The following is a 13,148-nucleotide window of genomic DNA, read 5'->3' as shown; positions in this document are numbered from 1 at the left end:
CACAGGACAAATCCAATCCAGCCAAATCTGTTTATCCCCAACCAGCAAAGCTATAGAAGCTATCATTTGACAGTGCAATCGAGCAGCATTTACTCACCAATAATCTGCTCACCGATTCTGAGTTTGGGTTCTGGCAGGACCCAACAGCTCCAGACCTCTTTACAGCCTTGGTCCAAACATGGGCAAAACAGCTGAATTTCAGAGGTGAGGTGAGAATGATTACCATTGGCATCAAGGCAGAATATGACTGAGTATGGCATCAAGGAGGCTTAGCAAAACTGAAGTCAATGGGAATCAGGTGGAAAACTCTCCACTGGCTGTAGTACAAAGGAAGATGGTTGTGGTTGTTGGAGGCCAATCATCTCATCCCCAGAACATCACTGCAGGAGTTCCTCAGGATAGGGTCCTTGGCCCAACCATTTTCAGCTGCATCATTAATGACCTTCCCTTCATAATAAGGTCAGAAGTAGGGATATTCAGTGATGATTGTAGTGTTCAGTTTCATTCAGAACTCTTCAAATAACGAAGCAGTCTGTGTCCGCAAACAGCAAAAGCTGGACAACATTCAGGTTTGAGCTTGGGATGATAAGTGACAAGTACCATTCGTGGCACACAAGTGCCAGGCAATGACGATCTCCAACAAGAAAGAGAGTAATCACCACCCTTTGGCATTCAACAGCATTAGCTTCAACATCCTGAGGGTGACTATGGACCAAAAACTTAACTGCAGCAGCCACATAAATACTGAGGCTACAAAAGCAGGTCAGAGGCTGGATATTCTGCCATATCCTGACTCTCCATCATCTACAAGGCACAAGTCAGTGTGTTGGAATACTGTCCACTTGTTTCAGTGCAGTTCCAACAACACTCAAGAAGTGCGACCCCATCCAGGACAAATCAGCTCGCATAATTGACACCATTCCATAAAAGCATTTACTCCTTCCACCATGGCTGCAATGTGTACCATCTACAAAATGCAGCAACTCACCAAGGTTTCTTAAACAGCACCTCCCAAACCCGTGATTGCTACCATCTGGAAAGACAGGGGCAGCAGATGCATGGGACCACCAACACCTGCAAATTCCCCTCCAAATCACACACTATGCTGACTTGGAAATATACCAATGTTCCTTCATCAACACTGGGTCAAAACTCTGGAACTCCCTACCGAACAGCACTGTTGGACTACCTTCACCACATGGATGACAGCGATTTGAGAATGCAGTTCATCATCACCTTCTCGAGAACAATTAAGTATGGGCAACAAATGTTGGGCCTGCCAGTGAACCCTACATCCCATGAATGAATTTAAAGAGAAGCTGAAGCAATATTGCTATCCCAGCACGAACAGAAATGAAGGGCTGTAAAAGTAACACAGCATGGCAATGTGCATAAGACCTTATGAAGAGGCTAATACATCTAGCCGATCAGAGACTTAACAGACGGATAATTAGCCAACACTGTATTAAGAGGATAAACAGAAGAGATTTCCAAAAATCTTATTCTCACCCATTTTACATGAACAAGATTGCTTTCATACCCAAATTGTACTCATTTCATCCCCCTCAAAATCAGTTCATTGCTTACTGGACAAACAGATATGTAATACAGAATTTGTATCCCTCTGAAAAGCTTATTCTAACAGGAATTTCAACAAACAAACATCCAACAACTTTATGTCTCCATCACATGGCAGTCAAAGACACTTGCCGATTAAAAGAAAATATCAATTTATGTAGGAGTACAGATTGTTGAATAATTCTTTGTTATTCTCATCTGTAGACTATATTCAGCTTTGTGGATTTGGACTTACTTCTTATATTCAGTCACCAGTACATCCTTAGTTAATGCTCTGAAAGCAGTATCTTTTAATAATTTGTCACAGCGGGAGTCCACATTTCTATTGCTGTGACTCATTGCTGCAGCAAAAGAACATTGAAGAAAGCAATCCAGGAAGAACTGAAATGTATAGCAGAACCATAATTTAGATATACACTTCGTAATATGTTATGTGCCAAAATCTCAAGTAGGTAGGAATTTTAACCAGATCTATAAATGACAAATGATGAAATATATGATTTGGACTCTACAGTTTGGATTTTCCCATCACATTTTTCTGCTATCATTTCTCAGGAACACAACCTTCACTTCAGACTGCTGTTTTTGAAAATGCACTTATATTTGCCAGATAGATAGACACAAAGGTAGAAATCTTAGCAATCATTTGGGAATGGAAGGACTGAAGTTCATAGCATCAGTTGCAAACGTATTTCTAACTGCTTTTGGAGGGTTTGTTTTGACGTTACCAACTACGTTGACATCTACCTTTGTGCCATTTTCTGTGGGGTTTGAAATTCCAAATAAGATCTGTGAAACTCTTCGTGATGCAAGTTTAAAGCTCAGCCCCAAGGGCCAGGAGACAGCACTCAACAATCTAGTTCTCTCGGCCTCTACGACCGCAATCTGCACATCCACTGCAGAAACAAAATCTCCTCTTTGGCTGTTTGAAATGGAGCATGTGCTGCACATGTTTCTGCAGCTGTCACATGACCCCCGATGGGCTGCATGTGAATCCATCATCCAATGTCCTGCACATAAAACCAATTGAGCCTTTGACTTTCTGCACAGTTTGGCACAAGTCCCAATGTTGACGTCAACTTTGGATGCTCTCCAGCATCATTTTATTAAAATCAGGATTTAGGAGATTCAGATCACCCAGCTGTTATATCAAGAGGCTACGTAGGCAACCTCACCCTCCAGCCTGCAATGTTTTCCTTCTCATGAGTCACCAGAAGCTGTTCCTGCTCACTCACGCTCTGTGCGCCACCCAGTGCACTGACCTCTGGTTCAATCCCTAACTCAACTTGTGTGAATATCTCTGAGCCAATGAAAGATATAGTAAGTGACAGTATGGCTTTGCTCGTGTTACTTGGTCATAGGTGCTTGCTAGAATTCCATGTTTTTCTTCAGACACAGCCTGGGGAGAAAAAGAGAGAGGTTAGAATCGTTTCCTGGTGAATAGACTTCACAAGTAACTAACAATAGGACGTATGAGGATTTGAGTACAGGACTAAAGCAGTCTTGCTGCAATTGCATGGAGCCTTGGTGAGACCACACCTGGAGTACTGTGTACAGTTTTGGTTTCCTTACCTAAGGAAAAATACACTTGCCATACAGGGAGTGCAACGAAGGTTCATCAGACTGATGCCTGGAATGGTGGGATTGTCCTACGAGGACAGATTGAGGAGACGGGGCCTATATTCTCTTGCGTTTAGAAGAATGAGAGGTGATCTCATTGAAACATACAAAATTCTTGCAGGGTTCGACAGGGTTGATGCAGGAAGGCTGTTTCCCCTGGCTTGGTGGGGGTGGGGGTGGGGATCTAGAACCAGGAGACAGAGTCTCAGAATAAGAGGTAGGCCACTTAGGATGGAGATGAGCAGGAATTTCTTCACTCAGAGGGTGGTGAAGCTGTGGAATTCTCTACCCAGAGGGCTGTGGCGGCACAGTTACTGAGTATATTCAAGACAGAGATAGATAGATTTCTAGATATTAAAGACATCAAGGGATATGGGGATAGTGCGGGAAAATGGCTTTGAGGTTGATGATCAGCCATGATCTAATTGAAGAGCGGAGCAGGCTCGAGGGGCCGAATGGCCTACTCCTGCTCCTATTTCCTATGTGCTGTAAGGTTGTCTCAATGCAGGCAAGAGATTCAAGATGAGGATGCTGCAACCAGCTGCAAGTCTCTCCCAAGAATTAATAATGGAAAACTCGCAAAGCTTTGTAAAAGACATAAAAACAGAAAATGCTGGAAATACTCAGAACGGGTTCCGATGAAAGGTCACAGACCTGAAACGTTGACTCTGTTTCTCTCTCCACAGATGCTGCCAGACCTGCTGAGTATTTCCAGCATTTTCTGTTTTTATTTCAGATTTCCAGCATTGTCAGTATTTTGATTTTGTAAAAGACAAGTTGTGTTGGAGTTCTTTGAGGAAATAAAGGTGCATCTTCATAAAAGAAATGCACTGAATACATTATATACAAATTTTTGAAAGGTGTTTGATAAGACGCTTTGCAGAAAGTTTGTTGATAAAATAAAAATATACAACATTGAAAGGAACATGAACACAGCAATAGGAAGTTTATTAAACAGGAAAGAGAAAGCAGGAAGTTGTAATTAATGGCTACATCCTTCCAGTCTGAGAAATAAACCACCATAGGGATTAGTACTGGGACAACTGGTCTTCTCAATAAATATAAAAGATTAAAATTGGCAGACAGCACAAAAAGATGGATTGTGGTTAATTGTGAAGAAAACTGTAAACGTCGTCAGGCGAACATAAGTTAGTAAATTGGGAAGATAGCTGTCAGACGAACCTTAATGCAGAGATGTACTCCAACAGTATTTCAAGCCGTGTGTGTCTACTACCAACAAGGTTGAGAATAGCAAGATCCTGGGAACACCATGAATTCCAAGCTTCCCTCCAGTCACACACCATCATGACTTGGATATATACACCATTGCTGTTAGGTCAAGATAATGATATTTTCTACCTAACACCAACTTGCCGCATCAGCACAGGACTGCAATGGTTCAAGGAAAGGCCCACTGCAATCTTCTTCAGGAAACTAGTGACAGGTAATAAATGAGTCACTGACAGTGCCACCCAAACCCAGAAAACAAATTGGAAAAAAAGAACTTGATAGACTTTTACTAAAATTTACTTCTGAAACTGAGGTCCAGTATTGTACTGGTTACATTACTTAAAATAGTAACACAGAGGTCTGGAATAATAATCCAGAGAGCGAGAGTCCAAATCGCACCATGGCAGCTTGAGAATTTGAATGCAGTTCTTTTTTTAAATGAAAACTGGACATTGTCAGCTGTTATCAGTAAAAGTGATCTTGAAGCTGGCTGAGAGTTGTAAAAATCCAATTGTTTCACTAATGTTCTTTCAGGAATGAAACCTACCATCCTTACCCGGTCTGGCCTGTATGTGACTCCAGTCCCATGCCAATATGGTCAACTCTCAACAGCTCTCTGAAGTGACTCCAGTTGTATCAAATCATGACTCAATGGTTCAAGCAGGCCGACTGCCATCTTCTCAGAGTAACTAAGGATGAGCAATAAATGCCCAGCCTTCTCAACAAAGCACATATCCTAAGAATGAACAAAAAAAGTATGAGCGACATTACAGACATAATATTTTGTTTTCATAAACTGAAAGTGAACTCAGAAAAACAATTCAAAAAGCTTTATATGATTGTCAAGTACATGAAAATGATTGTACAACTTACCAGACTCTCAGCGAAGTATGTGGCATCAGTGTTAACTCCACATGGAGTTGAGATCTGATAGTTTTCTGTTTGGCCAGAGATTTCCAAGGTAATCTTTAGTATCAAACATATAATGTTTTCAATTTAAGGTTGTGTCCCAGTTTTCATTTTGTGAGGTCATTATTCTGTTTTCTGTATCTGGTGGATTTGTGTTAACTTTTCACTTTATACAATCCCATCCTTTAGCTTGTTCTTTGTAGCTTTGAAAAGGTTTCTTCGGTTCCTAAAATTGTCTCTCCCCACTTTTGTAGTTCCATTGTCAGGATAGAAGTTGTCTTAACTTTACTAAAAGGTGGGTTTTTCTCACCATTTTGTGTATTTCCCACTAGCACAGCCCCTCATTTGCAGAGGTAAAGTGCATAAAATATTGATAATGATGAGCTACTCTGTGATCAGATAGCTTAAGTTTCTGCTGACAGGCCAGCAACATTTAGGTATGCCAAAAATAAGCTGTTACTGGTGCATCATAAGTTATTTAAAAAAAAACTCCTTCCCCAACTTCTATCTAACTTTTCTTATCGTAATGATCAACCGGCATTCCAAGTCAGAAAACTTAAAAAAAAAAATAGATATATGCCAACCCTTAACAGTGATCATTCCTATCCAGGTGAACTGTCAAATATATTATTCATGACAAATTAGATTAATCACAAAATTAACAACATTTAGAGGGCTAATTCAAAGCAAGCAATGCTATATTATTCGGTGCATTATAATTAGATTACCAAAAGAACGCTGTCTTTTACCTTGACTTTGTAAAACTCTTTTACTTCTGGTTTAATAGAATCAAAATCTCCACTGATGAAATGAGGCAGAAATCTAGAACAGGTAACAGAAACAACCACTTAACATGATAGTTTACTTATACAAAAAAAAATCTGGTGCATAAGAAGCCAAATTCAAAGTAGCAGATCTATGGGAAACTGGAATTTTTCACTTGTATTTCTACCCTAGTCAACAAATTATAGATGGGATCAGGCACCTAACTGATTAAAGTGACATTTTCTTCGGACATTGAAGGTGAAATTACACAAACAAGACGTTTTTTGACATGTAATAAGAAATAAAATGTTCCGAGGGCTGCTGTGATCTAGACAGAGGCTAGAAATTGCAATTTCAAATTTAAAGTGTCCTTTATTTAACATTAATATGAAGTAGAGAAACATTTCATCATCAAATGAGTTACATTGTAATTTTATAGAATTATAATACAATTCGCTACCACTTTGTGCAATTTAAAACACTTGTTGAAATGGATACATTGTCTAGAGTAGTTCAACACAAATGGTTTGTGATAAGAATTCCATTGTTTTTCTTCACTATGTGTAGGCGATAAATGCCCACAGAGCCTTTTAAAAGAATTTCAGAGCAAATAGAATTTACACAAAACCAATCACAGTAAAACATTATATTTCCTCCATAGGCATGTCCAGAAATAGCATCTATTATTAATTCTCTATATTGGCATGCATAAATGCCTATTCATAACCTTCTGAATAGCAACGCCAATGAAAATACTGCATGAGCAATAATGGGGGGGGGTTGATGTTTAAGGTTAACTACTGCAACCTTCTAGAAAACCAATGCTATCCAAGTTGAGGGTAATCCTGTGAACTATGCCCTCAGGTTATGTGTGCACCATTCCTCCAAAGTGAAGATAAACAGGATAGGTGAAGGATCATGATTCCAGGAATGCTTCAAATTATTAACAGTAGTATGAACAATATAAACCAGTTAACACATTTATCTTCCATATTGGAACATAAAAATCACATGAATTCAACATCAAATTTTGATTCGAAGGTAAATGTTATCTTGCACTGCCAGACATAAAGCCGGTGGTACTGGATTGGCTGTCCATTATAGACGCCTCCCAATTTACTTTTCCACTGACAGGATGTATAATGAGCAACCAATCTGCAACTGACTGTTTGCTGTCTGTTGGTCAAAGTTAAAATCTATCCTCCTTTACAAATCCACCAAATTGCAAACATTAGAAAATTAATTCTCTGTGACTGGTGCACACCTAGCCTCAGCCTCATTCTGTCTTCATACAGATGTTCTCAGCAGGGCATATTGAAGAGCAATCAGGAGTGAGAACCAGGAGGGATTTGTCCTCTCTGACCAATGGGTATTGAGGCCGACGTAGCAAACCTACTCCTACAACATCTGAGATCAATACATTCAACACAGAGCAACCACTGAGTGAAATAAAAACAAGAAATGCTGGAACCACTCAGCAGATCTGGCAGCATCTGTGGAAAGAGAAGCAGAGTTAACGTTTCGGGTCAGTGACCCTTCGTCGGAACGGACAAATATTAAAAATGTCACAGGTTATAAGCAAGTGAGGTGGGGTGGGGCAAGAGTTAACAAAGGAGAAGGTGTAGATTGGACAAGGCCACATAGCTGACCAAAAGGTCATGGAGCAAAGGCAAACAATATGTTAATGGTGTGTTGAAAGACAAAGCATTAGTACAGAAAAGGTGTTAACGGACTGAATGTTGAACAGCAGCAAGTGCAAACCTGAAAAAAACAGTGGGTAAGCAAACTGAACAAACTATGAAATGAAATAAATGCAAAAAAAGGTTGTAAAAAATGTGAAAAAGAAAAAAAGAAAAAACTAAAAATGAAAGTAAAATGGGGGGCTGTCATGCTCTGAAATTATTGAACTCAATGTTCAGTCCAGCAGGCTGTAGTGTGCCTAATCGGTAGATGAGATGCTGTTCCTCGAGCTTGCGTTGATGTTCACTGGAACACTGCAGCAATCCCAGGACAGAGATGTGAGCATGAGAGCAGGGGGGAGTGTTGAAATGGCAAGCAACCGGAAGCTCAGGGTCCTGCTTGCGGACTGAGCGGAGGTGTTCCGCAAAGCAGTCACCCAGTCTGCGCTTGGTCTCCCCAATGTAGAGGAGACAACATTGTGAGCAGCGAATACAGTATACTACATTGAAAGAAGTACAAGTAAATCGCTGCTTCACCTGAAAGGAGTGTTTGGGGCCTGGGATAGTGAGGAGAGAGGAGGTAAATGGGCAGGTATTACACCTCCTGCGATTGCAGGGGAAGGTGCCATGGGACGGGGATGAGGTGGTGGGGGTAATGGAGGAGTGGACCAGGGTGTCGCGGAGGGAACGATCCCTTCGGAATGCTGTCAGGGGAAGGGAGGGGAAGATGCGTTTGGTAGTGGCATCACGCTGGAGGTAGCAGAAATGGTGGAGGATGATGGGGTGGAAAGTGAGGACAAGGGGAACCCTGTCACGGTTCTGGGAGGGAGGGGAAGGGTTGAGGGGAAGAGGTACGGGAAATGGGCTGGGCACGGTTGAGGGCCCTGTCAACAGTGGGGGGAATCCTCGGTTGAGGAAAAAGGAGGTCATACCAGAAGCACCGTCATAGAAGGTAGCATCATCAGAGCAGATGCGTCGAAGACGGAGAAACTGGGAGAATGGAATGGAGTCCTTACAGGAGTTAGGGTGTGAAGAAGTGTAGTCGAGGTAGCTGTGAGAGTCGGTGGGCTTATAATGGATATTAGTAGACAGCCTATCCCCAGAGATGGAGACAGAGAAGTCGAGGAAGGGAAGGGAAGTGTCAGAGATGGACCATGTAAAGGTGAGAGAAGGGTGGAAATTAGAAGCAAAGTTGATAAAGTTTTCCAGTTCGGGTCGGGAGCAGGAAACGGCACCGATACAGTCATCAATGTACCGGAAAAAGAGTTGGGGGAGGGGGCCTGAGTAGGACTGGAACAAAGAATGCTCGACATATCCCACAAAAAGACAGGCATAACTAGGACCCATGCGGGTACCCATAGCGACACCTTTCACTTGAAGGAAGTGCGTGGAGTTGAAGGAGAAGTTGTTCAATGTGAGAACAAGTTCAGCCAGGCGGAGGAGGGTGTTGGTGGATGGGGACTGGTTGGGCCTCTGTTCCAGGAAGAAGCGGAGAGCCCTCAAACCATCCTGGTGGGGGATGGAGGTGTAGAGCGATTGGACGTCCATAGTGAAGAGGAGGAGGTTGGGACCAGGAAACTGGAAATTGTCAAAATGACGTGGGGCGTCAGAAGAGTCACCGATGTAGGTGGGAAGAGACTGGACCAGCAGAGAAAAGATAGAGTCAAGATAGGAAGAAATAAGTTCAGTGGGGCAGGAACAGACTGACACAATGGATCTGCCAGGACAGTCCCGTTTGTGGATTTTGGGAAGGAGGTAGAAGCGGGCTGTCCAGCGTTGCAGGACTATGAGGGTGGAAGCTGTAGGGGGAAGATCTCCAGAGGAGATGAGGTCAGTGACAGTCTTTTGGACGGTGGCTTGATGTTCGGTGGTGGGGTCATGGTCCAGAGGGAGGTAGGAAGAAGTGTCTGTGAGTTGGTGTTGAGCTTCTGCAAGGTAGAGGTCGGTACGCCATACAACAACAGCACCACCCTTGTCTGCAGGTTTGTTCAGTTTGCTTACCTACTGTTTTTTTCATGTTTGCGCTTGCTGCTGTTCAATATTCAGTCCGTTAACACCTTTTCTGTACTAATGCTTTGTCTTTCAACACACCATTAACATATTGTTTGCCTTTGCTCCATGACCTTTTGGTCAGCTAAGTGGCCTTGTCCAATCTACACCTTCTCCTTTGTTATATCTTGCCCCACCCCCACCTCACTTGCTTATAACCTGTGACATTTTAAATATTTGTCAGTGCCGAAGAAGGGTCACTGACCCGAAACGTTAACTCTGCTTCTCTTTCCACAGATGCTGCCAGACCTGCTGAGTGGTTCCAGCATTTCTTGTTTTTATTTCAGATTTCCAGCATCTGCAGTATTTTGCTTTTATATAACCACTGAATGAGCTCCTAATTGTTAGTCTTCATCAAACCTTAAGTCTGCTTTGCAAACAAACACAAACAAACCTTTAAGTCATCCATTTGCATTAAACGGCACAGTGGCGCAGTGGTTAGCACCGCAGCCTCACAGCTCCAGGGACCCGGGTTCGATTCCGGGTACTGCCTGTGTGGAGTTTGCAAGTTCTCCCTGTGTCTGCGTGGGTTTCCTCCGGGTGCTCCGGTTTCCTCCCACAAGCCAAAAGACTTGCAGGTTGATAGGTAAATTGGCCATTATAAATTGTCACTAGTATAGGTAGGTGGTAGGGAAATATAGGGACAGGTGGGGATGTGGTAGGAATATGGAATTAGTATAGGATTAGTATAAATGGGTGGTTGATGGTCGGCACAGACTCGGTGGGCCTGTTTCAGTGCTGTTTCTCTAATCTAAATCTAATCTAAAAATTAAACAGATTCCAAGTTAGCTCCAAATCTACAGCTATATTCATTAAAGATCACGACTGTACCAAAGTCTCTATTACATAACCTAAATTGCACCAAGACTTATTCACCAATCACCCCTGTGCTTGCTGACCCACATTGGCTCCCCGTCCAGAATTGCCTCAAATTAAAAATTCTCACCCTGTGTTCGAATTCCTCCATGGCTTCACCCCTCCCCATCAGTAGAAGCTCCTCCAACCCTCCAAGAGTTCTTCACTTCTCCAGATCCGGCCTCTTGTGCAGCCCAGATTTCCTTCCCACTACCGGTGGCTATGCCTTCAGCTATCTAGGCCCTAAGCTCTGAAATTCCCTCCCTAAAACCTCTAAGCTTCTCTACCTCTCTCTCCCTCTTTAAGGTATTCCATAAAATCTACCTCTTTGACCAAGCTTTTGGTTACTTGCCCTAATACAGCATTGTTTCAAATCATGCCTCATAACATTTCTCCAAGTGCTTCACAGAAGCATTATGATATTAAAAGTGTTACATAAATGTAACTTGTCAGATGCATAGAGCATCACATTGGTCTTAACTTCACCAAATATTTTCTCATTTTATACTCGATAGCATATAACATTGATCCCTTTTCTTGTCATTTAACAGGTGCTAATTGGCAAATAGAACAGAATCAAGATTTGAGGTCAGTCCTAATATGAAACTGAAGATAATGAAATACTGTTAGCAATGACAGCTGACAAGGCCTTTGCTAAAATCTATTTTCTTAAAGTCCAAAACAGTTGATATATTTGTTTTTCTTTAATTTATTCATTCACGGGATGTGGGCAACACTGGCAAGGGGAGAATTTATTATCCACCCCTAATTGCCCTTGAGAAGGTCATGGTGAGTTACCTTCTTAAATACAACTGAGTGGTTTTCTAGACCATTACAAAGGGCAGTTAAGAGTCAACTACATTGCTGTGGGTCTGGAGTCACATCGACACCAGCTATAGACTGGGTAAGGAAGGCAGATTTAGTTCCCCATCAGCATTAGTAAACCAGAGGAGTTTTTACAACAATCTAGTAGTTTTATGGTCACCATTACTGATACTAGCTTTTTAGTCTACAAACCCATTTGTCAAATGTTAGCCAAATTGGTATTAGAGGCAAAAATGTTAATTTTTGTGCAGATACTCCAGTGAGAAGTTCAATAAACATTAGGAAAACACCAATAAAGCACTGGCAACATTTTCAGAGGCCTGTTGCCCTAGTTGCTTTTCTCTACCTAAATTTAGTCACCCAAATTGGTCATTTCGTGCTCCAGACAGACCCAGTAGCACAGAAAAATAAAACAGAAATATAGAAAATTTATGGCACAGAAGGATGCCATTTTGTGCATCGTGTCTGTACCAGCCAAAAAAGAGCGATCCAGCCTAATTCCACTTTCCAGCTCTTGTTCTGTAGCCGTTACAGCACTTGAAGTGGTTATCCAAGTATTTTTATATGCAATGAGGGTTTCTGCCTCTACCACCCTTTCAGGCAATGACTTCCATATCCCCATCACACTCTGCATAAAAACAATTCTCAACTCCCCTCTAATGCTTCTACCAATTACTTTAAATCTATATTGAATACTGAGAAATACTGAGCCCCAACGAAACACAAGACCATATCTTCATTCAAGGACTACTGCGAACTCGAAACACAGTAACAAGAGATTGCTTCAAACTGTTCTACATATCTTTTCTTCTGCTCTTTTCTGTCCCTATTTGCATGTGTGTATCGCGTATGCATGCTAGCATGGGTGCGTCGTATATCCGTAGTCATTAACCATATTCGAGTTTAAGTTTAAATAAATGTCATCTTTCTTTAAACCGAAGAAAGCCTGTTTGTGCTAATTTCTTTGTCTTATAATTGGAAAGTTGTAACAAGGATTCACAAAGGGGGAGCTCAAAACACAGTGTGTTTAAAATTAAACCCTGTTACAATAAGATCAGGTGAAGATACAACAGACTCAGACACTTTTCGCACCTGGTCATAACAAAATCTTCCTGCAGTCTCCAGCTTTCTACCTCACTATCAACCACATGACCAATTTTTGTATCATCTGCAAACTTCTTAATCATGCCCCTTACATTTAAGTTTAAATCTCAATATATATCACGAAAAGCAAGGGGCCTCATACCAAGCCTTGTGCAACTATACTGGAAACAGCTGTCCAATCACAAAAGTACCTGTCGACCATTATCCTTTGCTTCCTGCTACTGAGCCAATTTTGAATCTTACTTGCACTTGCCCTTGGATCCCATAGGCTCTGAATTCTGTGACCAGTCTGCAAAATGGAACCTGGTCAACAGCCTTGCTCGAATCCACATCTTCTTTTCTTCTTCTTTGGCCTCCTTATCTCGAGAGACAATGGATAAGCGCCTGGAGGTGGTCAGTGGTTTGTGAAGCAGCGCCTGGAGTGGCTCTAAAGGCCAATTCCAGAGTGACAGGCTCTTCCACAGGTGCTGCAGAGAAATTTGTTTGTCAGGGCTGTTGCACAGTTGGCTCTCCCCTTGCGCCTCTGTCTTTTTT

At 41.9% G+C, this 13,148-nt stretch overlaps 1 protein-coding gene across 9 annotated transcripts in view; it reads right to left on the bottom strand.

Annotated features, from left to right (window-relative positions):
* Positions 1–13,148, bottom strand: part of tpk1 (thiamin pyrophosphokinase 1) — a 439,182-nt gene that overhangs the window by 213,895 nt on the left and 212,139 nt on the right. For 8 of the 9 annotated variants that reach the window (XM_068011462.1, XM_068011518.1, XM_068011480.1 and 5 more), the window contains one exon: positions 6,087–6,159. In XM_068011462.1, coding sequence (XP_067867563.1) covers positions 6,087–6,159 — 73 coding nt within the window. Of the gene's footprint in view, positions 1–4,975; positions 4,996–6,086; positions 6,160–13,148 lie in introns of those variants that run through there. The other variant, XM_068011528.1, reaches the window with a different exon arrangement.

The sequence above is a fragment of the Heterodontus francisci genome, chromosome 2, assembly GCF_036365525.1.
Source record: "Heterodontus francisci isolate sHetFra1 chromosome 2, sHetFra1.hap1, whole genome shotgun sequence".
Lineage (NCBI taxonomy): Eukaryota > Metazoa > Chordata > Chondrichthyes > Heterodontiformes > Heterodontidae > Heterodontus > Heterodontus francisci.
The sequence above is the reverse complement of the archived record's forward strand: the minus strand, read 5'-3'. Positions and strand labels throughout refer to the sequence as shown.